This window comes from Rana temporaria, chromosome 2 (genome assembly GCF_905171775.1).
Source record: "Rana temporaria chromosome 2, aRanTem1.1, whole genome shotgun sequence".
In the NCBI taxonomy this organism is placed as follows: Eukaryota; Metazoa; Chordata; class Amphibia; order Anura; family Ranidae; genus Rana; species Rana temporaria.
In genome coordinates, this window is record NC_053490.1 from 183,367,830 (window position 1) to 183,393,656 (window position 25,827).

The 25,827-nt window shown below is 41.5% G+C and overlaps 1 protein-coding gene across 1 annotated transcript in view; it reads left to right on the forward strand.

Annotated features, from left to right (window-relative positions):
* Positions 1-16,599: 16,599 nt before the first annotated feature.
* Positions 16,600-25,827, forward strand: part of HS6ST3 (heparan sulfate 6-O-sulfotransferase 3) — a 625,403-nt gene continuing 616,175 nt past the window's right edge. Inside the window, exon 1 of the mRNA XM_040336107.1 lies at positions 16,600-17,596. Within this exon, the coding sequence (XP_040192041.1) occupies positions 16,971-17,596 (626 nt within the window). The 5' untranslated portion in view covers positions 16,600-16,970. The remainder of the gene's footprint in view (positions 17,597-25,827) is intronic.

Here is a 25,827-nt window from a genome sequence, read left to right on the forward strand (position 1 = left end):
TCCCTAAGAGGAGATCTCTCCAATGGAGGCTCAAAAATCACTTAAAACACTTTTTAGAAGAGAGGTGAAGGTTAAAACCTATGAGTGTTTTTCTCTGCGTCACCACCCAGGAGATTTTTCCCTCACTTCCTATCCAGGAGACAGTCTATGTCTTGGTGACAGGGTGTCTTTGGTGCAGGATCTTATTGAGGTCAATTGGACTGGAGGTAATTTCTAAAATCTCTTTATATCTTACTTCAATAAAACTTGTGTAACAAAGACTTGGCTAAAATGCTAGTGCTTACTTTTCATAACTCTTCATAACACCGGATGGCATTAATGAATATGAGAACATCCAGACATTGAACAACACTTTGTCAGCACATCTTCAGTAAGCTGCTGCCATATTACAATTACTAAAAGTATCTCAAGTAGTGACCAACATACTAAAATACAGAGAAGTGTATGCAAGCAAAAAAAAAATGTGACTTATTAAATATAGTTAATGGTGATATTTTATTTTACTCAATAACCAGATCTGAAACTGATGAATCTCCTTGCTGAAAGATTATATGTTACCATGTGCATGTCCTTGTTCTCAAGAACATTTAATGGAACTTGTAGAATCTGCCACAAAAAATCATCTGTAGAGCTGTGAATTGATGCTGTACACTAAGAACAAGAAGTACAAACAGAAATCAAATGTTGCTCCAGGCTGAAGACGCGTCTACTGGTTTGGCATTCTGTATTTGACTCATTCGCTATATCTTTATGATCTTTACCCTCCCTTGACGAGTCATTTTACAAAAAAAGACACTCTCGATAAAGAACTTGTTAAGTATCTTTTCCTTGAGATGTTCTTGTTTAAGAAATATATTACAATGACAGTTTTAAAAAGTACAACTATTGTTCCATATTATTTTAAGAATTATGGGCCAGATTCACAGAACAGATACGACGGCGTATCTCCTGATACACCGTCGTATGTCTTGTCCTATCTATGCGGATGATTCATAGAATCAGTTCCGCATAGATAGCCCTAAGATCCGACAGGTGTAATTGACTTACACTGTCGGATCTTCGGCCGCCGCTGGGTGGAGTTTGCGTCGTTTTCCTGCGTCGGGTATGCTAATCAGAATCTACGGCGATCCACGACGGTTTTCGCATTCGTTACGTTGTCGCTAGTAATTTTTTCCCGTCGCAAATTTACACCTGCTTTAACATGGCTTAACTTTAGTCAAGCCATGTTAAAGTATGGCCGTCGTTCCCGGGTCAAATTTCAATTTTTTTTTGTTTTGGCGTAAGACGTCCGGGAATACGAATGGACGCTACGCACATCGCCGTTCTAAAAAATGACGTCACATCGCGCAAAGCACGGCGGGAATTTCTAAACTGAGCATGCGCAGTACGTCCAGCGTGGGAGCGTGCCTAATTTAAATGGTAGACGCCCCATTTGAATTGGGCAGGCTTGCGCCGGAGGTGTTTACGATACACCGCCGCAAGTTTACAGGTAAGTGCTTTGTGGATCAGGCACTTACACTGAAAACTTGTGGCAGTGTAACGTAAACGGGTTACGTTGCGCCGCCGCAATTGTACGAGAATCTGGCCCTATGTACCTACTGATTTTTAAGTACTCTATTCAGGTTTGTTTTCTACTTTCTTTTTTTATTTTTATTTTTTTAATACGTTTTTATTTTATTCTTTCACATGTCAACATCCGTCAATATTACTATATTTCTTCATTAAATCTTTTCCCATTTCATCAATACAACCACATCAACAGAAAAAGTGTCATTATACATTACATTCCACCTTGAAAAAGAAAAAAACAACAGATAAAGTTTCTTGTAAATAAGTCTTAGCATATACATTCCACCTCTGACTCTCGATTAACCCCAATAGACATACTTCTGGAGTAAATGGGACACATCCTCCCACTACTTCTGATAATATATCCAAAACCTGTCTCCAATATCTACTGATGCCCGGACAAGACCACATCATGTGCTCGAAGTCAGCCCGTGGTAGGTGACATCTTGCACACTCCGCTTTTACTACTCTCCCCATCAGGCTTAGTTTATACGGTGTAAGATAAACCTGGTGTATCATGTAAAATTGTATCAATCTATTATTGCTTGCAGGTGATACTGTCGAATGTGATTTGCAGGCTTCCCCCCAAATCTCATCCGTCATAGATGGACATATCGTTTGCCACTTCCTCTTAATCTGAAGCGGAGAGTCCCGTATCTTGGCCTGCATAAAATATGTGTACAGCTTGGATACTAATCCCTTTGGTCCTTGAGTTCTCATAATTCCTATAAGGGGGAATCTAGATATATTTATACTTTTACTACCAAATTGGGCACTTAACGCATGTCTTAACTGTAAAAATCTATAAAAGAATGTATCGACTAGTTTATATTGTGTTTTCAAATAATCAAATGAGCATATATTCCCACTTTGGTATACCTGTTCCAGAGCTACTATTCCTCTTTGCTTCCAAAATATACTATCCTCGAATTTATATAGTTCTCCAAACAAGGGATTATCCCACATAGATAGCTCAGCAGGGATATCCCTGAAGCCCATGAATTTTTTGACCTCCCGCAATACTGATCGTACCAATGAGAGCATCGGGATCTTGACCCCTGATGTATGTATACGTTTTGTCTCTAATACTACCAAAAAGTTCTCAGCTTGTAATATATTTAACAAATACTTCTCTACTCCCGAGCTTTGTTCCTGTGTAAACCACTTACGCAAATGTCCCATTTGTCCTGCCAAGTAATACAAATCTGGCAGCGCCAACCCTGCCTCTGTCTTTGGGCGCTGTAATGTTGTCAGCTTTACTTTACATCTAGCTTTTGCCCATATATATTTTATAAATTGTGAATTCAACTTTTTAAAGGACTTTTTAGGCACTACTACTGGGGAGTGTGAGAAGATGTACAAACACTTTGGTAGAATAATTTTAATTAAATTTATTCTTCCCACCACTGACAAAGGAAGTTTACTCCAAATCCTCAACTTAACTTTAATATACTCCATCAATGGATAAACATTGGCCTCCAATGCCGCCTGGGGTTGTCTTGTTATATGGATCCCTAAATATTTAAGGGAGTCCACTATCTTATTTAGGGTATCCGTCATCTCCTCCATTTCCCCCTCTCGATGCATTGGCATTAGAAAAGACTTCTGCCAATTAATCTTAAGTCCTGAGTACCTACCAAATGTATCTATTATACTCATAGCATTCCTCAGAGTATCCTGTGTATCTCTCATATACAATATGATGTCATCTGCATACAGTCCAATCTGTTCTGTACTGTCGCCCATTTCTATCCCCTTATATTGTTTAGACTGACAGAATCGTAAAGCTAATGACTCAATTGTAATAGCAAATAGAAGAAGAGACAGCGGACACCCATGCCTCATACCCCTAAATAAGTTAATTGATGGGGTCAATATCCCATTAATCAATAGCTTAGATCGCGGGGCTGCATATAGTGTCCTTACCCATTGCTTAAATCTGTTCCCAAATCCAAACTTCCCCAGTGTTGCCTGCAAGAATCTCCACTCTACGGAGTCAAAGGCTTTGGCTGTATCAAGAGATGCCACAGCCCCTGTCTCTGGAATATACTCCTTCATCTGTACTACCAATTGTGTTCTACAAATGTTTATCGATGTTGATTTGCCAATTATAAAACCTGTCTGGTTGGCATGCACTATACAGGGAGTGCAGAATTATTAGGCAAGTTGTATTTTTGAGGATTAATTTTATTATTGAACAACAACCATGTTCTCAATGAACCCAAAAAACTCTAATATCAAAGCTGAATATTTTTGGAAGTAGTTTTTAGTTTGTTTTTAGTTTTAGGATATCTGTGTGTGCAGGTGACTATTACTGTGCATAATTATTAGGCAACTTAACAAAAAAAAAATATATACCCATTTCAATTATTTATTTTTACCAGTGAAACCAATATAACATCTCAACATTCACAAATATACATTTCTGACATTCAAAAACAAAACAAAAACAAATCAGTGACCAATATAGCCACCTTTCTTTGCAAGGACACTCAAAAGCCTGCCATCCATGGATTCTGTCAGTGTTTTGATCTGTTCACCATCAACATTGCGTGCAGCAGCAACCACAGCCTCCCAGACACTGTTCAGAGAGGTGTACTGTTTTCCCTCCTTGTAAATCTCACATTTGATGATGGACCACAGGTTCTCAATGGGGTTCAGATCAGGTGAACAAGGAGGCCATGTCATTAGTTTTTCTTCTTTTATACCCTTTCTTGCCAGCCACGCTGTGGAGTACTTGGACGCGTGTGATGGAGCATTGTCCTGCATGAAAATCATGTTTTTCTTGAAGGATGCATACTTCTTCCTGTACCACTGCTTGAAGAAGGTGTCTTCCAGAAACTGGCAGTAGGACTGGGAGTTGAGCTTGACTCCATCCTCAATCCGAAAAGGCCCCACAAGCTCATCTTTGATGATACCAGCCCAAACCAGTACTCCACCTCCACCTTGCTGGCGTCTGAGTCGGACTGGAGCTCTCTGCCCTTTACCAATCCAGCCACGGGCCCATCCATCTGGCCCATCAAGACTCACTCTCATTTCATCAGTCCATAAAACCTTAGAAAAATCAGTCTTGAGATATTTCTTGGCCCAGTCTTGACGTTTGAGCTTGTGTGTCTTGTTCAGTGGTGGTCGTCTTTCAGCCTTTCTTACCTTGGCCATGTCTCTGAGTATTGCACACCTTGTGCTTTTGGGCACTCCAGTGATGTTGCAGCTCTGAAATATGGCCAAACTGGTGGCATCTTGGCAGCTGCACGCTTGACTTTTCTCAGTTCATGGGCAGTTATTTTGCGCCTTGGTTTTTCCACACGCTTCTTGCGACCCTGTTGACTATTTTGAATGAAACGCTTGATTGTTCGATGATCACGCTTCAGAAGCTTTGCAATTTTAAGAGTGCTGCATCCCTCTGCAAGATATCTCACTATTTTTGACTTTTCTGAGCCTGTCAAGTCCTTCTTTTGACCCATTTTGCCAAAGGAAAGGAAGTTGCCTAATAATTATGCACACCTGATATAGGGTGTTGATGTCATTAGACCACACCCCTTCTTATTACAGAGATGCACATCACCTAATATGCTTAATTGGTAGTAGGCTTTCGAGCCTATACAGCTTGGAGTAAGACAACATGCATAAAGAGGATGATGTGGTCAAAATACTCATTTACCTAATAATTCTGCACTCCCTGTAGATGTTATTACAGTATTTAATCTTTTGGCCAATATCTTGGCCAAAATTTTATAATCGCAGTTCAACAAAGATATTGGCCTATATGAGGTACATTCACTTGGGTCCTTATCCGTTTTTAATAGTAAAACTACTGTTGCTTCATACATGGAGTGTGGGAGTTCTCCTCTAACAAAGGCCTCTCTATATACCTTAGTTAGTATTGGAGCTATCAGATCTACATATCGACTATACACCTCCAGGGGTAAACCATCCGGGCCTGGGGATTTACCCGTTGCCAACGAGCCTATAGCTTCCCTTACTTCTGCCTCCGTAATCTCCTCGTCCATTAATTTCACATTTTCTCTTGTTAGTTTTGGGAATTCTACTTCCTCCATGTACCCCACTATATCCTCCTCTGCACATGTTAATGAAGTGGCATACATTTTAACATAATATTCATGTAAGCATTTCAATATTTCTTCTATTGTACAAACTAATATCCCCTGTTCATTTTGTATCTTGGAAATGGCTGAAGATGTCTGTTGTTTAGCTATAAATGCCAATAGTCTACTAGCTTGGTTCCCCTGTTCAAAAAAATTCTGCCGTAAAAAGAATTGTTTCCATTTGGCTTTTATTTCTATCTGTCCTTTATATAGCCTACGCAGGTTTTCCCACCTTGCCTGATTTTCACCCGTGGGGTTACATTTAAACTCAACCTCCGCTTTTGTACACTGTTTAGCCAGTTCCCCCTCTCCTTGCTTACTAACACGTTTAACGTGTGATATAGTTGACTTTAAGACCCCCCACAGGTATGCCTTAAATGCATCCCATACACTACCGTCCATTGCATAGGTCCCATGTGCCTCAATAAAGATATCTAGTAGTTCTGGTATACAGTCATCAGGCCCAATTTGTGCTAGCCAGTATAGATGCACTTTCCAGGTTGGCCGGTTACCCCTATGACCAATATTTAATCCGAACAATAGTGGGGAATGATCAGATACCACCCAAGGTAGGTAGCAAACTGATTGTACCAATGGTTGAACTTTATCATTCCCACAAACCATATCTATCCACGACAAACAGCTTCCTCCTGGGGCTGACCACGAATACACCCTGGTCTGTGGATTACTAATTCTCCACAGGTCAGTCCAACCTACCTCAACCAGAAGCCTTTTTTTGTGTATTTTCTCTATTGACCCATTTAGGGGTCGCCCCTCCATGTCTGTCTAAGGTTGGATCCAATAACATATTGTAATCCCCCATGCACATCACATAGGCATCAGGATATTGAGCTAGAAACAGCACTGCCTCCTTCAAAACCTGTATACCCCCATGAGGACTTTTTTTTTATGATTATATTACTTATATTACTTTAAAATGTATATAATTTTAAAATTACACAAGTATTATAATCATAAAAAAGAAAGTGATTATATTACTTGTGTAATTTTAAAATTATATAAATATCTGGATAGAATTATTGATTCTATCCAGATATTTATATAATTTTAAAATTACACAAGTAATATAATCACTTTCTTTTTTTATGATTATATTACTTGTGTAATTTTAAAATTATATAAATATCTGGCTAGAATCAATAATCATTTTTTAAGACAATACAAGTTATTTTATGAAATGCGGGTTGGTATATGTAATTCAATTTTGATGTTGTGTTACAGGGCTACAGAGAAACTGCTATCCGATGAGAACAGTCTGATGGACCGTTGTCATAGGTTAACGGATGAAGCTGACTGATGGTCCGTCGTGCCTACACACCATCGGTTAAACTGATCGTGTCAGAACGCAGTGACGTAAAACACAACGACGTGCTGAAAAAAACGAAGTTCAATGCTTCCAAGCATTGATTCTGAGCATGCGTGGATTTTTAACCAATGGTTTTGCCTACTAACAATCGTTTTTTTTCCCATCGGTTAGGAATCCATCGGTTAAATTTAAATCAAGTTGGCTTTTTTTTAACCTATGTTTAAATAACCTATGGGGCCCACACACGATCGATTTTGACCGATGAAAATGGTCCATCAGACCGTTGTCCTCTGGTCAACCTATCGTGTGTACGAGGCCTAACACTTAAAGCTATTGACTACCTTTTACACAAACTGCCTAAGACAATGCTCTCATCTTCTTTGCTAAAGAATGGTGCCATCTTTGTTCACTCATTTTGCCAGGTCAGCATCTACTACATTCCACGAGATGCTGGCTCAATAACAATCTTGTAAATCCTGGTGCATATGCAGTTCTTGGTTATGTTTATAAACATCTGATATTGATCAGCCAGTGAATGCCTTGTGAATTAGTGATGGGGGAGAAGAGACTGAGGAAATGCTTCCTCCTGCCCACAGCATACTATTGATATCATATCAGTCTAGTCAGTGCTGCTTTACTGAAGCTCAAAGACAGGTTTTTTTTTCAATTTTTATAATTGACATTTTTATTATTTTTATAATTTTTTTCCAAAATAAAGCACAACAAAAGAAAGAATAAAAATAAAAAAGAGTATATACTGTATATCAAACAAGACCCCCTGATAAAGTTCACTATAGACCAATGCGCTATAACATCAATAAACAATGAAAAATAAAAGTGTTACAACTGCATGGCATTGTAAATGACAATGGTACATTTTAACATAAATAGTAAGTCATCTGGCTTTGGAGTTAACATCATTCAGGGGCAGTCTCAGGAGGGACCAGCCTAAGGCCCCATACGCACGATAGAATCCATCCGCTGAAAAATCCCAGCGAATGGGTTTCAGCGGATAGATCCTATGGTGTGTACACTCCAGCGGATCTGTTTCCGCGGATATTTATCCCCTGGGATGGATTTCCAGCGGATAAATATTTGATGACATGCTATCAAATCTATCCGCTGGAATCCATCCCAACGGATGGATCCGCTGGTCTGTACAGACTCACCGGATCCATCCGTCCGAAGGGATCCCCCGCATGCGTCGTAATGATTCGACGCATGCGTGGAATTCCTTATATGACAGCGTCGCGCACGTCGCCGCGTCATAATCGCGGCGACGGCGCGACACGTCATCGCCAGAGGATTTCGGCGCGGATTTTGATTCGATGGTGAGTACACTCCATCGCATGGAAATCCGCGCAAATCCTCGAGAGGATTTATCCGCGGATACGGTCCGCTGGACCGTATCCGTGGATAAATCCTCTCGTGTCTATGGGGCCTAAGTGTAGCAGCCCTAATACAAGAGCCTTGAGAATTCACAGTCCATGGATCCAGAGTCCTTGAAAACAGTCCAAAAATACCAACAATAAAAACAGAATACATTATAGAAATGAAAAAGAAGACAAAGATATAGTAAACGGCAAAATTCAACGCTCCTGGGGAGGATGAGAGCTTACCATGAATACAGGCAAAAAGAGGTTAGAAGTTCATGGGGGATCTTCCCGCAAGTACCAGGGCTCCCATATCGCATTATGCCACTTAACCGAGCCGGTGAGATGAGCTGCAAGGGAATCCATCGGTTTTTTTTTTAAAACCACTTCAGACTCCACCAAACAACCTGAGACTTGCTCACATTTATATTTGCTTATAACGTCTCTGCTATGGTTTCGCATCATTTGTGGTTTTCGTTTTTTCCCCCTTTTAAATTTTTTCCCCTGCATTTCTTCCCTCTTTTTCTTCTTTCCTTTTTTTTTTTTTTCCTTTCTTTTTTTTCCCTTCCTTCTTTCTTTTCCCTCATTTTTTTTGTTATGTATTTTTTTTTCTACTGACAGAACCGCTATGACAGAAACATAATACTGACAGAACCGCTATGACAGAAACATACTGCTGACAGAACCGCTATGACAGAAACATACTACTGACAGAACCGCTCTGACAGAAAAATACTACTGACAGAACCGCTATGACAAAAACATACTACTGACAGAACCGCTATGACAGAAACATACTACTGACAGAACCACTAAGACAGAAACATACTACTGACAGAACTGCTTTGACAGAAACATACTACTGACAGAACCTCTATGACAGAAACATACTTCTGACAGAAACGTACTGCTGACAGAACCGCTACGACAGAAACAGACTACTGACAGAACTGCTATTACAGAAACATACTACTGACAGAACCGCTATGACAGAAACATACTCCTGACAGAACCGCTATGCCATGAACAATGTGAGGCAAGAACATGCAATAACACCCCACCAACCAGCCTCCCCCACCTGCTGGACTGCACCCCCTCCCCTTGAACCATGACCCCAAGGAGCCTGACTATCACGCAAGACTCTAAACCCCCCCCCCCCAGTTCCATGCCAGGGCACATTCCGGCCCAAACATGTGCTCTCTGGAATTCCTTGGGAACCTAGAAAGTGGATGGATGGATGGCCGGGCTGCCCCCCCCCCATGATGCCTGGCGTGCGCACCGGGAGCAGCAGCCCCCAGCTGCCCTGTGAAAATTACGAGCCACCCCTCTCGGCTTCCCGCATAGGCACAGCAGTGTGTGGATGGACGGATGAGAGGGCGGTTGGCAGGGAGCAGGGATCAGCCGATGCGTACCTGTCCGTCCGGAGACTAAGCAAACGGGGGGGGGCAGGAGAAACAGGCGGGCGGTCTCCATGGAGCCATGCACCACGTGGGCGACACCGTGAGTGCCCGGAGGAGTGGAGGAGGAGTGGGAGGGAGGACGGACGCCCCCCCTCTCACCGTGTACGCCCGAAGGAGCGGGAGGGTGGACAGAGGGGTCCCCCATACAGTGTGAGCCCGGGAGGAGAAGCGGGCAGCCCCCACGATGCTGGCAAGTGCCTGGCTGAATGGGTGGACAGTCCCCCTCGCCGACCCACACTGTGGAAAGCTGCCAAAAGTCAGGAGAAGTTAGAAGGATCCTTGGAGGAGTGGGTGGTCATGCACCCCCCCCCCCCCGCAAGCATCAGTTGAAGCGGGGGGGGGGGGGGGGTTGGTATAAATTTTAAATTTATATTTTATGTTGTTAATATTCATTTTTAACCCACTGGTGCTGATATTAGGAAGACATAAGCCTTCTTCCTCTTTTCACACCAGCTTCTCTCCCAGATTCTCCACCTCTGAGCTGGTGAATCTGGAAGGGAGATATTTCAGTGGAAGGGCTGTGAAATCTTCAGATCTTGGTTTATTAAACTGTCTGTTTGTGACAAAACAGCCATGTGCTGTGATGAGAAGTGAAGAATATGTTCTCTGCTCCTTATATCCGTTTATTTAACAGGCAATGCTCTGTGATCATCATGATCTCGGCTTATCACGGTTTATTAAACGTACACCTCTCATTGTAAAGAGTTCCATAGGATTTAAAGGAATGCATTTGTCATGCATTTTTCTTCTGCTTTTTAAACCCCAAAAGTGCATCAGAAATTGATCAGCATGAAATGGCCCTTAGTGGTACAGTGTCTGAATTCAGGTCCGTACTCCCTGCTGTGTGCTGCTGAAAGATGCTGACAGATTCTGTTTAAATTCCGTGTGTTGTAGAATTTAAACATATTTTTATTTTATTTTTATTTTCATTTTTATTTAGTTATTTTTATTTGTACTTCAATTTCTTTTTACTTATACCACATTTCTTATTTTTCTATATACTTTTTTACATATTTTAAATTGTTTTCAATTTTTTGCACACACAGAATTAGACTATTTCTAGACAATAAAATAGATCTGTAGGTCCATTATAAATAAAACAGCACTCTGTTAGATATTTTCTATGCAAAATATATCTTTTATGCTAAATATATTTTTTATTATATTTCATGGATTTGTAAACTGTGTTTTTATTCATTTAGGGCTTTCACACTGAGGCGATGCGCTGGCGGGACCACTCCAAAAGTCCTGGCAGCAGCATCTTTGGAGCGGTGAGAGAAGCGGTGTGATTACCGCTGCTTCACTGCTCCTTCCCATTAAAAGCAATGGGCACCGCGGTAATACCGCCGGCAATGCGCCTCTGCAGAGGCGCACTGCCGGCGGTATTAACCCTTTTTCGGCCGTTAGTGGGGGTTAATACCGCACCGCAAGCGGCCGAATACTGACACAATTCCGCGGCAATTCAGACGGTATAGCGCCGCTAAAAATAGCGGCACTATACCGCCACCGCATATTCCGCCCCAGTGTGAAAGGGGCCTAAGTAGGGCAGAGTTGTTTTGTAGTTCACAGAAAATGACTGATGACATTATTTAAAATGTAACTTCAGTGCAGAGAATGTCAGAAAGACAAAATTATTCCAGCAGGATCAACCAGAATTTTTTGTACATGCAAAAAATGTACTCTTGGGTTTATATAGCATAGCTAAACCCAAAAACAAGATCTGAAGTTAGTGCAACTTACCTTTCCTTAGATGTGGTGGCTGAATTCATTTTCTTATTTCACACTTTATTATTTTTACTTTCACTTGGTGATCATGCTAGGAATGCATTTGTTATCCCAGGGTGTCAACAATACTATATCTAGGAGGAGCAGAATTGTCACTCAAGGAAGAGAGTGTGTTAAAATGGAGCTCCACCCAATACGGGAAGCTCCGCTTCTTTGCACCCTCTACTGCCCTATTTGGCACTTTTTTTTGGGGGGGGGGGGTACCTGGGGTTGACAGGCACCCACTCCCACTTCCGGGTAAGATTGCTGCAGTGGTCTCCGAGCATTTCCAGGCCCTACTCCTCCCCCCACTGCATTCTGGGACACACACAGGTCCCAGAAGATGGTGGAACAATTCAGAAAGTGCAGTGCAACTCATGCATTCACAGTAAGATACTGGCTGTGAAGCCTGGAGGCTTAATTGACAGTTTCCTTTACTTACAATGCTGGTGCCTGCACCTGAAGCCAACTGACAAATCGGCTCGGGGTGCTGAAATTGTGGAATCCCTAGACAGGTAAGTGTCCTTATATTAAAAGTCAGCCGCTACAGTATTTGTAGCTGCTGACATTTTTTTTTCAGACTGGAGCTCCTCTTTAAGATTATATGACATCTTCTCCTCTCCATGACATATGAAGAGGTGTTTTGAAGTCAAATGACATAGCTGCAAACAATGCTAATTGATCACTGTCTGCAAAAAGAAGTAATTGGCTCACATGATTTCTGGCAGGATGAATAGTTATTTTTTTGCACTTGTTGAACAGGATATAACAAAATGCTTTCAATTATATAGTTAACAGACCAATAAGGTGGTAAATGTATTGGTAGAATTTACATGCATTTTATTATCTCATCTGTGTAAAAAAGATGTCCTGTATGTACTTACTTTTTTTCAGCCCAGTCTGGTCATGTGATTTGGCTTTTCTGTGTCAGCCAGTGGCACTAGCATGAGACAATGGTTTTACCACGGGAGCCTAAAGCCGTGTACACACGATCAGTTTGTCTGATAAAAACAGTTCGATGAACTTTTTTCATCGGACAAACCGATCATGTGTGGGCCCCATCGGTCTTTTTTCCATCAGTGTAGAAAAATAGAACATGTTTTACATTTTTCCTATGGATAAAAAAACGATAGGAAATTCTGATCGTCTGTGTGGAACTCCATCGGAGAAAAATCCATGCATGCTCAGAATCAAGTTGACGCATACTCGGAAGCATTAAACTTCATTTTTTTAGGCTCGTCGTAGTGTTTTACATCACAGCGTTTTGGCACGGTCGGAATTTAGTCGGATAGTGTGTATGCAAGACTGAAAGTCAGCTTCACCGGATTTCCGACGAAAAAATACATCATATTTTATTCCATCAGAAATCCGATCGTGTGTATGCGGCATAAGGCAATTTTCCCTTACAACTTTCCTTTATGTAGCGCTACCCCCCGCAGGAGCCGCTGGTTAGATTGGGTCGGCATGTTATGTTACCTCTGTGATGTGTCTAGGGATGATGATGATGATGATGATGAAAGCAAATGACGGAATGTCCAAACAGCAGAGTGTCGTTTTCTGTTCCTTTATTCTTGCCCAACACGGCAAACAATTAACTTGAGGTAGATAGAGATAGGTTGGTGAAAGGAGAACTTGCAGATTCAAGCCTATGAATGACGGAAACAATCCTGCTTCCAATGGGACTCTAACCCCTCATCGCCACTCCAGCCGGAGTGGGTATAGTGTACCTGGACAGGCCTCTCACACCGACCTGGCAGCCAGGGTATCACTCGGAACCTTGAGAAGGAACAAATCTCTGCCACAGACTTGGCTCAAATAGAAGTAGGAGTGGGACCTCTGCCACCGGCCCGCGCTCTGGAACATAGATGATAGAGCGAATCCTTCTCAATAAATGCAAATTTGCCTGAATCTCCCTTTAGGTAGCTTTTCTTAAATGGTCACCGACTGACAGGTTGCCATCAAACAAACTGTCAGTGTCTGGTCACCTCGATCCCTGATGGATTGTCCAGGCCATGTTGGATCGCCTGCCTCCGGGCTCACCTCAGACTGACTCCCCATCGAACAGCACAACTCGCTTGGGATCTTCCTCTCAGAATATGGGGACCCAGTCGATCACTGGGGCCCAATCATAGCTTCAGTTGCTCCGGGCCATGAGGGCCCAGAACCGAGAACTCTGCGTAGCACGTGCGCCCCGGCCTGGTAGGCCATATCGCCGGGACCTGTGATGTGCGCACACCCTGAAGGTGGGTGCCGCACCCGGAACCAGGAACAGAACCCCCAACAAAAATGGCGTCCGCCCTAGAAGTACCCTCCCCCAGCATGCCCCGCGAGGGAGAAACTCCTCTGATTGGCTGCTGGCATGAGGCGCTTCAGACTGAGCTCCACTGCTGCCACCTGTCGCCCAGAGATGGAAAGGTATCTCTGGAACACAAAATTAACTGGCAGTACAGCCCAGCTAGAGTAGAGGCCTAATTTACATGAATTAGTTGGATGAGAGTAAACTAACTCTCTCATCCCCCTCTAAATTTAAAATAGCACCTGGACGGAAAGTACACAGGCGCTACATTTAGATTTACCAAAATCATAAAATATGAGATAAAACCTAAACACTTTAAATTTGTATGCAATCAGGCAGGCACTTGCGCTACAAAGCTCCTAATCCTTGCGCTCAGCCTTAATTTCCATGCAGGGTGCGAAACACATGGATTTTAATGTTTTTTTCTAGAAGCACATGATAAGAGTCTAAGACACTAATTGGCTTAAAAAAGGGTGGGCTCAGGGCAAAGAGAACTGTGCCCGGAGCCCACCCACTTGTGTAAGGTGTGTAGTGGTGGTTGGAGCAGATAAACAGCAGAGAGGAGGAGTAGAGGAGTGGAGGAGGAGGCAAGGGAGCTGGTGGCAGCCAATGTGCTTGCAGTTTGCAGCAGTGATATGTGCAGAGGCAGAGTTTCTGTGTGAGAAGAAAGATGGCAATGTCTGTCATTGGAGCGTGCTGCTGTTATGTACTGAACGTACCTGGTAGTAGAGCCTGACTTTGTAGGAGGAGACCTCTCTTACAGTCCTGGTTCAGGAGCCACTGGACTGGGGACAGTGGACTCGAGGACGCAGTGAGGTAGGAGTGCCTGAAACAGTTGCAGCAGCTGGTACAGTTGCAGGAAGGTGATCCTTCAGGGATGGCTAGGACTGGAGGCAGCAGAGCGGTTGCAGGTCAGCGACCTGAAGAGCTGGTGGGTGCAGGATCAGTAGCTAGCTAGAGCAGGGTGAGACAAGCCGGGTCAGATACAGGAACAACACAGAGCAAAAGCAGCAGGCAGTAGCAGAGTCAGACAAGCCGGGTTTGGAGCAGGGTAATCAAGTAGTTGATACAGCAGGCTGAAGCGTGGTCAGATAACAGGCAAGGTTTGGCAACAGGTAACAACAGGAGGTTTAGCAGGTTCAAAGACAAGCCGGAGGTCAGGGCTGGAGATAGCGGGTAGTCAAACAGAGCCGGGTCAGGTACGGGTAATCAGCAGACAGATACACAGGTTACTGGTACAGAGCTGCAGATCAAACAGCAATGTACCTTTACAGCTGCTGTCCTTTTAAAGGCACATTGAGGCCAAGTAGCGCTAATGTGCGCGTGCACCCGTTGCGGGCATCGTTTCTATTCTGCATAGGAATGCGTGTGTGCATGCACGCACGCAAAAGCCTACATTCGCTACCAGCAGGTCTCTGACAGCTGCAGCCTGGCTCTGTCCATCTGGCTGCTCTCCTACTGCTTTGTCCATTGGCTGTAAATGAACCTCACGTGGCCAAAAAGGGGGGGAAGCCACACCCGGATGGCACAAGTGTGAATTCGGCGGTGGGGGGGTTTGTTTGCCACCCCCTAAAAAAAATAGAGCACCAGCCACCACTGGTTGAAGGTACATCTAAACAAAATTGTATATGAAACTGTTTAATGTATGGCCAGCTTAAAGGTTTACTAAACCCTTGTTTTTTTTTTTACATTAAAATAACAAACATGTTATACTTACCTGCTCTGTGCAGTTGGTTTTGCACAAAGCAGCCCAGGATCCTCCACTTCTTGGGTCCCTCACTGGCTTTCCTGGCCCCTCCCTCCTGCCAGGTGCCCCCAGAGCATGCAGCTTGCTCTAGGGGCACACAAGCAGGCGCACTCTCGACCCACGGTTCTGAGTGCCCATTCACACATGGAGCAGCAGCTCAGCCCCTCCCCTCCATCTCCTGATTGGCTCAATGGCTATGATTGACCATTGCTCCTGCTGCTGCCAAAAGCCAAACAGTAGTGCGAGTCTCCGGGAGGCAAGGCTCTAATGGACAAGAGGGGGCTCGGGTAAGTTTGGGGGGGCTGCTGCACTCAGAAGGTTTTTTACCTTCATGCATAAAATGCATGAAGGTAAAAAAAAAAAAAAACTTGTGCCTTTACAGTCACTTTAAGGGTGATGTCATTGCTCCCAGCTTTCACAGCTGTTGTTAGGCACCCTCTCCATTCTGCTGGGGATCATTTGGCTAAAAATAAATAAATATATACTGTATGTCTTTTTACATCTTACACAGATAAGTTAGCATATGTGTTAGGAGGGGAGGGAACATTTTCAGACTAGTTGGGCTTTAGCTGGAATTCTGCTTTTCCATGATTTATTTCTTTTAACATTCTGGGTTTTCTTTTCTTTTATTAATGTGCATTTTTGTTCTTGATCAGCTTAATAGCCAAGTCCACAACATTTTTATAAGGTGGTCAGCTGTGGCATCCCCCCTGTTTTCCAGATAATTGGTTGAGTAATTGAACATCAGCTCACACAGAAGTCTGCACTGCGCAGTGGATGATTGCAAGCAGCACATGTAAAGGTATGCCGGGGATGTCTTCTTCCCCACATAACAGCTGAGCTTCATCCATGCTGTATTGGCTCCTCGCACCCCATCAGCAGTCATTGCATTTTTCATTGGCTTAGCTCTGCTGTCTGCAGTGTAGGAGTCAATCTACTCCCTGTTTACATTTTCCATTGGTTCACAATTCCGTCTGCTTCATTCCCAGAAGAACTCGGTGATTGGGTATGAGAAGTGAGACGCTGCTCTGCCATTGGCTTGGTGTGAATAAGAAATTCCAGCATTCAGCTCCCATCCCGTTGAGCAGAAGGCGTGAGGGTTTCCTTGTGCAGGCAATGAGTGGAGCTAGCTAAGGATTGCTGCCGAGGCTCAGCTCATGGCACCTTCACGTGTCCTCCACACTCTTGTAACTTTGTTACTGCATTCAACTTAGTGATTTGTATTGCAGCACACAGCGATCAATGCATGCCACGCAGGCTGGGATGGGTACAAGCAAGAACCAACAGATCACCCTCAAATTGAAAGCCCGGCTTTCCTATATTACTTGATGTCAGCCAATAGAGTAAAGGTACATTCATTCTCCTTTATGAGCGTTCAGGAAAAAGGCTTCTCTGGAATCATGGATGACAGAGCCAACAAGTTGATTCTGGCCCCGGTTCTAGCTGTGCTCTTTGTGATGATTGTCTACCAGTACATCTGCCCAACTGGGACCGGCTCCTGGCATTTCAGGGCAGGGGATCCTGTAAGAGAGCAATCCTCTGAGCTGCCTGCGATGGCAGAGGTTCAGTGGCAGAGTGACGAGGATGAGACTGAACTTCCAGAGGATAACATCCCACCCAAATTCCAGCCGACCTTCAGCTTCATGGCCAAAGACCTTTACAGATTTGTGGATTTTAACATCAAGGGGGATGATGTGATAGTGTTCCTGCACATCCAGAAGACAGGGGGCACTACTTTTGGAAGGCACTTGGTTAGGAATATCCGTTTGGAACAGCCTTGTGACTGTAAGCCAGGTCAGAAAAAGTGCACCTGTCACCGTCCTGGGAGAAAGGAGACCTGGTTGTTTTCTCGCTTCTCTACAGGCTGGAGTTGTGGTTTGCATGCAGACTGGACTGAACTCACCAACTGTGTACCGTCAATCATGGAGAAAAAGGACAGCCAGAAAAATCACAGGTCAGTGCACTGCTGGCAGAGGGTTATCCTGGTCCAGCTGCAAGTATATAGGGGGCCACATCTGTTTGCTGAGCATGCCGATGTACAGCAGTTACACCTTCCAATGTATATCAATGTGATCTTGCAGTAGATAAGAGATGATCTTGGATTCAGTGAGATGTATTTAATAGCAAATGCAGTACACGGTCCTGGTTTTTAAACATTTCCCCTAGAGCTGTTTTGATCATAGACAGTTGCAGATTTCAGCACAGTAGATAGCGGCCGAAGCTTTCAGTGCCACTGACTGCGGGGCGGCAGGTTTCAGTACCCTGGACAGCGGCGGCAGGTTTCAGTACTATTAACTGCAGGGCTCAGGTTTCAGCACTACTGCCTGCGGGGCGGCAGGTTTCAGTACCCTGGACAGCGGCGGCAGGTTTCAGTACTATTAACTGCAGGGCTCAGGTTTCAGCACTACTGCCTGCGGGGCGGCAGGTTTCAGTACCCTGGACAGCGGCGGCAGGTTTCAGTACCATGAACTGCAGGGCTCAGGTTTCAGCACCATGGACAGCGGCGGTAGAGTTCAGCGCAATCAGCACCATAGCTAGAGACCGAGCTGTTCAGCTCTGTGGTCAGCAGCTGCAGATTTCAGCACCACGGACAGCAGTCACGTTTTTCCCACTAAGATAGGAGACGGTACTGCATTGCATTCATACAAGCACGTTCAGATTATGAAAGGATGCACACTAGATTAGTCCATATACAAGATTATTCATATATATATATATATATATATATATATATATATATATATATTAATGTTCTGGCTGCTGAACATGATAAATTACAAGACACGTATAGCTAATAACTTAATTCTGCACCCTGTAATGCATAATGTTAGTCAGGTGTTATCTATACTAGACATGTGCACAGAAAATTTTTTCGTTTTTTTTTGTTCTGTTTCGTATCGTTCCGTAGGTTCGTTTCCGTTCGTTTTTCGTAAGACGCCCGTTTTCCTGTTCGTTCCCGTTCGTTTTTCGTACGACGAAATTTTTTCGTATTCCGATCGTTTCGTATTTTCGTTACCGTTTTATTTTCGTACATGCGGGATGGTTCGTTATTCTGTTTAATTCATGTTCATTACTTGTTAGACAATAATTTTCGGGAATTTTCGTCAATGATTTGCATTCTGTGTTTTGGATTCCTTTTTCTGTTCGTGTTTTCGGTCGTGTGTTCATATGACATCTATGACAATTTGTTGTGGATGTCATGTGGGCATGCGACTGAAGATACAAACAGAAAAAGGATTTTCGTCATTTTGTACTTTCGTAAATATATCGCGGGGATTCGCTGCACTTTCAACACGCGGCTCATCCATATTAACTATTGTTAAGCCCCATACACTTGGTCAGACTTTTTTAACAACAAACATAAAAACGATAGTTCTCCGTTCGTTCTCAGAAAATTTGTTCGTTTTTAAACTCCATCAGAAAACCATTTTTGGGTTCAAAAGTCTGGCCAACTGATCTCCCTTCAGATGAAAATCCACAGAAAAGTTTATTTGGCTTTACTGTACTACTCAGCACAAAAGAGAAGCTGCTTTACTAACCACACTCACTGCCCATTCAAAAAAACGAAAATGACATCTATAATAAAAGATTTCTATTCTGTATTTTGGGTCCTTTTTCTTTTGGTGTTTTCGGTCGTGTGTTCGTGTGACATCTGTGGCAAAAGATTTGCATTCTGTTGAATCCAAAATACAAACAGAAAAAAGGAATTCAAAATACAGGGTGCGGGACTTTTGTTGTGGATGTCGTGTGAGCATGCGACTGAGGATACGAGCAGAGAAGGGATTCAAACAGGATACAGAATGCAAATCTTTTGTTATAGATGTAATTTTTGTTCTTTTGCCGTTTTCGTTTTGTCGTATTTTCGTCAGATCGTTCGTTCGTATTTGCGGTTGTTCGTTATGCGGCTCATTCGTAATCCTGTCGTTTTCGTATTTTGGTGCTTTATTTTTTTCGTATGTACACATTATTCTGCGGGTACGAAAATGAACATTTTCGTATGAAAATAACATTCGTACGAACGGGAATGCACATATCTAATCTATACATGATGTTCTAATTACTGATACATGTTAATTAGCAGTCTATAGCTCAATGTGTACATTACACAAGGGATATATACAATCATTTTGCAAAACAGGCAGCTTAGTATGTCATTACCAAAGCAATTGTGATGTAGAAGATGCTGGATTCAGTCCTCCTGCAGACACATCATTTACTGATAATGGACCCGCATATATGGTGTGGAGCGATACTTGTTCACTGCACTTACAGAACTTTGTATGTGCTCTGAGTTATGTCTTCAGTAAAAATGATTTGTGGAGTTTTTCTGTGAGTGCTATGCTGGTCTAGACCAACCCTTCCTCAACTTTTTTATTTTTTACCATAACGGAACTTTTAGGTTTTTAGGGAACCTCTGCTTAAATATATATATATATATATATTGCTTAAGATACAAATAAATGATGATGAGTAAGTTGTAGATATATATTATTTGAAATGAGAGGATAAGCAATGTAATGTACACATTTATATTTGACACCAAGAGAGGTTTTTAACACCCCTCCGTGCTATAGGACAAATAAACTCAGTAACTTCAGTAATTATCTTGACATAAAATAACATATAAAAGCTAGTAAATACAGTAAAACCTGCGGCATGCCTTTAAATTAGTGAACAAAAGACAGCTGGCATCCACATATATTGCTGATCATTGTACTTTGGGGTCAGTGGAAAAGTACCATCTTATATTGATGGTCAGTGTAGAAGTGTGCCACTTTCAAAGGTGGTCATTGCTGACTGCTCAAAGAACTCAAAGCAGCTGCTGGAGGAACTCTTCTTGAGAAAGGCTGGTTAGGCAATTTCTTTCTGGCAGCTGCTGCGAGAACTCTACTTGAAAATGGCTGGTTTAGACTATTTTTCTTTCATATTTGCTTCTGCCTTTTAGAACTGCTTTATCTGCAATAAATGTGTGGGAGGCTCAGGTTTTGTGTTAGAATAACCTTGCTCCTATACAGTAACTGCTTTATATGATATGTCATACCTTGATTTATGAAGCTTGAATCAGATCCTTCTAATATATTATTTTGAACAGCATTGATAGAATATATACTTATATTTTGTAACTAGTTGAGGCCCAAGTATCAACTGTTCATTTGCTGTTGTAGCTTATCAATAAATGTGTTTTTCTAATCTGATCACTTTCGTTATACTAGTACAAACCCCACTAATTCTTACGGCAGGTTACAATATCAATAAAAAGCCATTTGATCTTATTTGCCGCATCTAGTAAAGCATGTAACTGTAGGTAGGTACTTTGTTAGTTACCATAGCAAACAGATTTGTAAAATCATCAAGTTAAGGCAAGAAAGAAAATATTAGATCCAGTGGGTTTATATGTAAACTGAAATATAGTGGTTGTGACCAATGTGTTTTATTTCACAGAACAGCAAAATATTAGTCCAAATCCACCCTATTTTTTTTAGTTTTGCTCAGATAGGGTACATGTTAGAATAGTAGGCAGGTTTTATTGCTGTATGTGCCCTTTAAAGACATTCGACCCTACTTACTGTCCGTGATAACTTATCAAAAGGACAGGAAAGGCTGGTATTTCTTTCTGATGCGAACAGAAACATCTACAAAAACACATTTTTTGGCTAGCAAGGAGAGGAGTTACAACAACTGTTATTTCTGCTTTCTGAATCTTCCTGACCCAGTGACACCTACACCCTCCTTTTTCCTTTCTGTGTATCACTGCTGCAGGGGGTGAGCAGAAATCTCACCAATGAGGAGACCAACAGCAATAAACACTTCCTAGAAGTTCTGTCTTACCCACCCTGTTGAAAGTTTTTGCTGAATTTATTTATTACTTCAAAAGTCACTATATGACCTAAAATGGAATGGAATGTCATATAACTTCTACTAACCTGCTCATAAAGTCAAATTTTCTTAGTTCTTAGTTCAATTCATACATAACCTGCTAATACACTAGCTATAATTAATACATTAGATTTAAATGTACTATTTAGATAATAAAGCCAAGCTGCTAGAGATTCAATAATGAAGTACCTGAAATGAATATTTGAAGCACACTGAATGTATATAGATAATAGTAAATGCATAGCTTGTAAAGCCATGCAACAGCTGTTACTCTCTGTGTCAGCTTTGGAAAAGCAAAGCAAAAGGGTTGCTCATATGGAGTTCACTATGCACATATTTATAAGTGAAATAAAAGCTGATACAGTGAATAAAATCAAGTCATTTTCACGGAACTGCAGAATCTAATATAACATGGTTACTTTATTTGCATAAACATACAGTATATTCATACGTAGACCATCATTAATCAACCCCCAGCTGCTTTCAGATGTCAAACTAAGCAAATGACCTCATCAAAACTAAACTATTTTACTGCCACACCAACAGTAGAAGATATCATTTCCAATGATATAGAGAAATCAGCAAATTTACCATGAGTTCTGCTGATCCTTATAATTCTACAGTTACTTGTGAATGAGTTCACTTTCTTCCAAAGCAATCAATTTAGGAGGAAACAAAATCAGTTTTGTTTACGGTGCCTATATTTGCTATTTGAAATCTCAATAACACTAAAAATTGTGTGAGCATGATTTGACTTAATTAGGAACATAACCACAGAGAGCAGTGGGGGTAGATTAATGCAGCCATTATATTAAATTGTTCTGTCCATTCCAAAGATGTTCATCCAGCTCTGCATGTTTGCAAAGTTAATCTGTGAGACTTTTCAGACTGCAAATGCAGTATGGGGAAGTTAAACCCTTGTGAACGATACTTAAGCAAGTATGAGTGCCTGTTGTCTCCGACAGACATTTTCCATTATATTGAAAAATCTGTTATCAATAAAAGATTATTCCCCTTTTCTGTATATGTTTTGGTTCTTTCACTGAGCATATACTGGTGCTTGATATAATCTCAGTGTGTTTAAAAGCAGCTGTGAGCATATATTTATCAGTTTTAGTAATGACGACAAAATCTGTTCTATATATTTGATCTGCTTGTGTATAGGCATTCCAAGTTTCTAAAGTTGTGTTGACAGCTGTAAGTTACTCTAAGTCATATACTTTATGTATAATTTTTAGATTGTGTTCTGATTCTGATACTCTTTGTTTCTTTATTTTTTAGAAACTTTACATACATTTTATTCATCTACCTGCTGTGAGGAAAGTCAGTCTAGTTAGTGCTTACACAGTGCTGAGGACTCTATTTGCCATGTGACAGTACTGGGCCAGTCAGCAAACACCAGCCCTGCTGTTGAGGAGGAGGGCATTAAAGCAATTTTGCTGTTTTGGTCTACGTGGGTGAAGCACCAGTTAGGTTTAAGGTGTTCTGAAGGCACAGGGAACCCTGATGCACCACACACTTATATTTTTTATTATATTTCATATTATCGAAAGGTAACTTTTGGAGAAAAGCAATATGTAAAAGTTATATTTACTAATGTAATAGTGTTATTCTTAGAATTGTATTAGTGTAACGCTATGTATAATAAAACCTTTCTTCAGAAAATCAACAGCCATTTCTATATATATATATATATATATATATATATATCAAAGTGGATGTAAACCCAAATTATTTTTTTTAACTAACTATTGTACCTTGTAGAGGGTAGGATGTCTTGCCACAAAGAGTTAATCCAGCTCTGAGCAATCCTTTTATATTTTTTTCAGTAAAAAAAAGTACACACAGAGAAATAGGTGTCCGTTTCTTCCCCAGTGCTGTGAGTGACATGTAATTTCCTTATCTCATGCAGGAGCATACAGAGCTTCACATCTCCCCTCTCTCAGCATCTCAGAGCTGTGCTAGCTATACTGAAAACTCCTCTCCACTACAGCCTGTATGGCACGTGCGCAGGAGTCACAATTAGTCATAACTAAAATTTTGTTTGTAATTTTATTGTGTGAGTACAGCTGAAATGACTGATGGGGTACCTACATAATTTACATAGATTGATTTGATTACAACCATAGATTAAAAACAAGTCTGACGTATAAAATGTTTTTTAATTGCCCAACAGCAATTATATTTCTATAATAACAATAAGTGATCTTGCTATGCAAGACCACTTAATGACACCATCTTCAAATTATTGATGTATTGGGGTTAGAATTCCAAATGCATATTGGAATTTGTAAATTCAATTTTTTTAAATATTGTATAATTCAAGCAGCGTGGCACTATATTTTACTGTTATTTAATGTTGATGTGGGAACACATGAAAGATGTCAGCAACAGCTTGGTGGGGTGTGTTTGAGCACATTATAGTTTCCAAACACTTTAAATATTGTTGTGGCAGCACAGGAGTAAATACTCTATCAAAAATTAGAAATAACTTTTTTGTCTTGACATACACCTTAAAGATAAAGATTAATCTGTTTATATTTTGTTTTTCTTGATGCTACCACCCCTCATTAACTATTTTACATTTTAAAATAAATATTTTCTTTTTTATTACATAGTTTAGGCCCAGTCTCATCACTCGGTCCTTGCACAATGCAGACAGATTATGGATAATGGGAGGGGAAGGCAGAATGCTGTACATAAAACATCAGGGCACCTTGTCTCAGATATTTCTATAAAGGGATACAGAGGTTTGCAGATTATAAAAAAACAAACAAAAATAAATAAATAACAATCTCCTCCACTGTGCAGTTCGTTTTACACAGAGTGACCCCTCTACTAGGGGTCCCATGGCGGCTATCATGGTTGCTCCCCGCAAGAGCTAACCCCCTCTGGGAAGCGCTCTCCCAAGGTGGTTAGCTTGTGGGCACGCTCCTGTGCCATACAATCAATCCATAGATGCCAATTGTATGAGTTGCCCCCCCCCCCGGCGCCCGTGTCATTGGATGTGATTGACAGAAATGGGAGTCAATGGCTGTGCTGCTATCAATCATCCAATGAAGAGCAGACAAGACCAGGGGGAAAGCAATGCAGGATATCGTGCCCACGGAGATTCGGGGCTCAGGTAAGTAAAACAGGGCTATGGGGGGGGGGCGGTGACTGCAGGGTGTTTTTTTCACCTTCATGCATAGGATGCATGAAGGTGAAAAAACATGAAGCTTTACTACCCCTTTAAGAACCCTCAGCCTTGGTCCAGGCATTGGGCTGTCTCTTTGGAGGTGTTTTAAAAAAATATCAAAATGCTTTGATGGGTGGATATCATTTTTGAGAAATCTGTGTCCTGAGTAGACTGCATTTGCATTAAGACCTTCCCGGGTAACACCCACATGTGATGCTGAAACTCAGTGATTGAAAGAACTAAAATACAAGAATAAAAGTGGAGGGCCAGCAACTGTCAGGCTCAGGAGGAAAATCTAAATGATGACGGACATCCTTCAGCCTGGAAATGAGACTCTATCTCACTTGCTGCAGCTTCTAATACATACTGTGAGAAACTCGCTATAATCAGTAAAATCAAATGAAGTAATTTCAGTTTAAGAGAGATTTCTGTACAACTGTGTATGACTAAGCTTTAGGAGACAGGTATAATTAAGGTTAAGTAAATTGGTTGGAAACTGCATAACTTGACTTGGGGAGTTACTGTAAATAGGTGGTATATCAATATTTATATGTACTTCATATAACAGTTGTTAGAAAAAAATGATAATGTATCGCCATTTGTCTACACTTCACATACAGTATAAGTAAACAGTGATTTAAGCACACAATTATTCAAAAGCAGAGAACTTTGTCATGTGAATTAGAAGCAAAATACTGTTTCATACTGTAAATCCTAATGTGGCCTTGTACCTGGAATTTTTTTGCTGGCTTTCTCATAGTAGAATAGAAAGTGTTTTATTCTTGCATCAACACAATATATACAGATCTTTCCATTATGTTGGGAACAGAAGCAATACAACCATAAAGCCAAGGTACAACATCCCTGTGTCACGGTGGCTTTACCAACATCTGTGGCAACACTTTCTCTGTATTAACAATTCTGTGCTGTAGCTAGTTATGATCAGTAGTTATACATAGCATTTAGGTATAAATACATTAATCTTTTATGTAACTCACTTTATAGTGGCATAAAGGTGATGATAATGTAATCATGTACTATGATATTAAAGTCTTAAAGTGGCTTAAATTGTAGTTATTATGGAAAACCAAGTGTTAACTATCAGCTATGTACATTACTCACATGCTTAG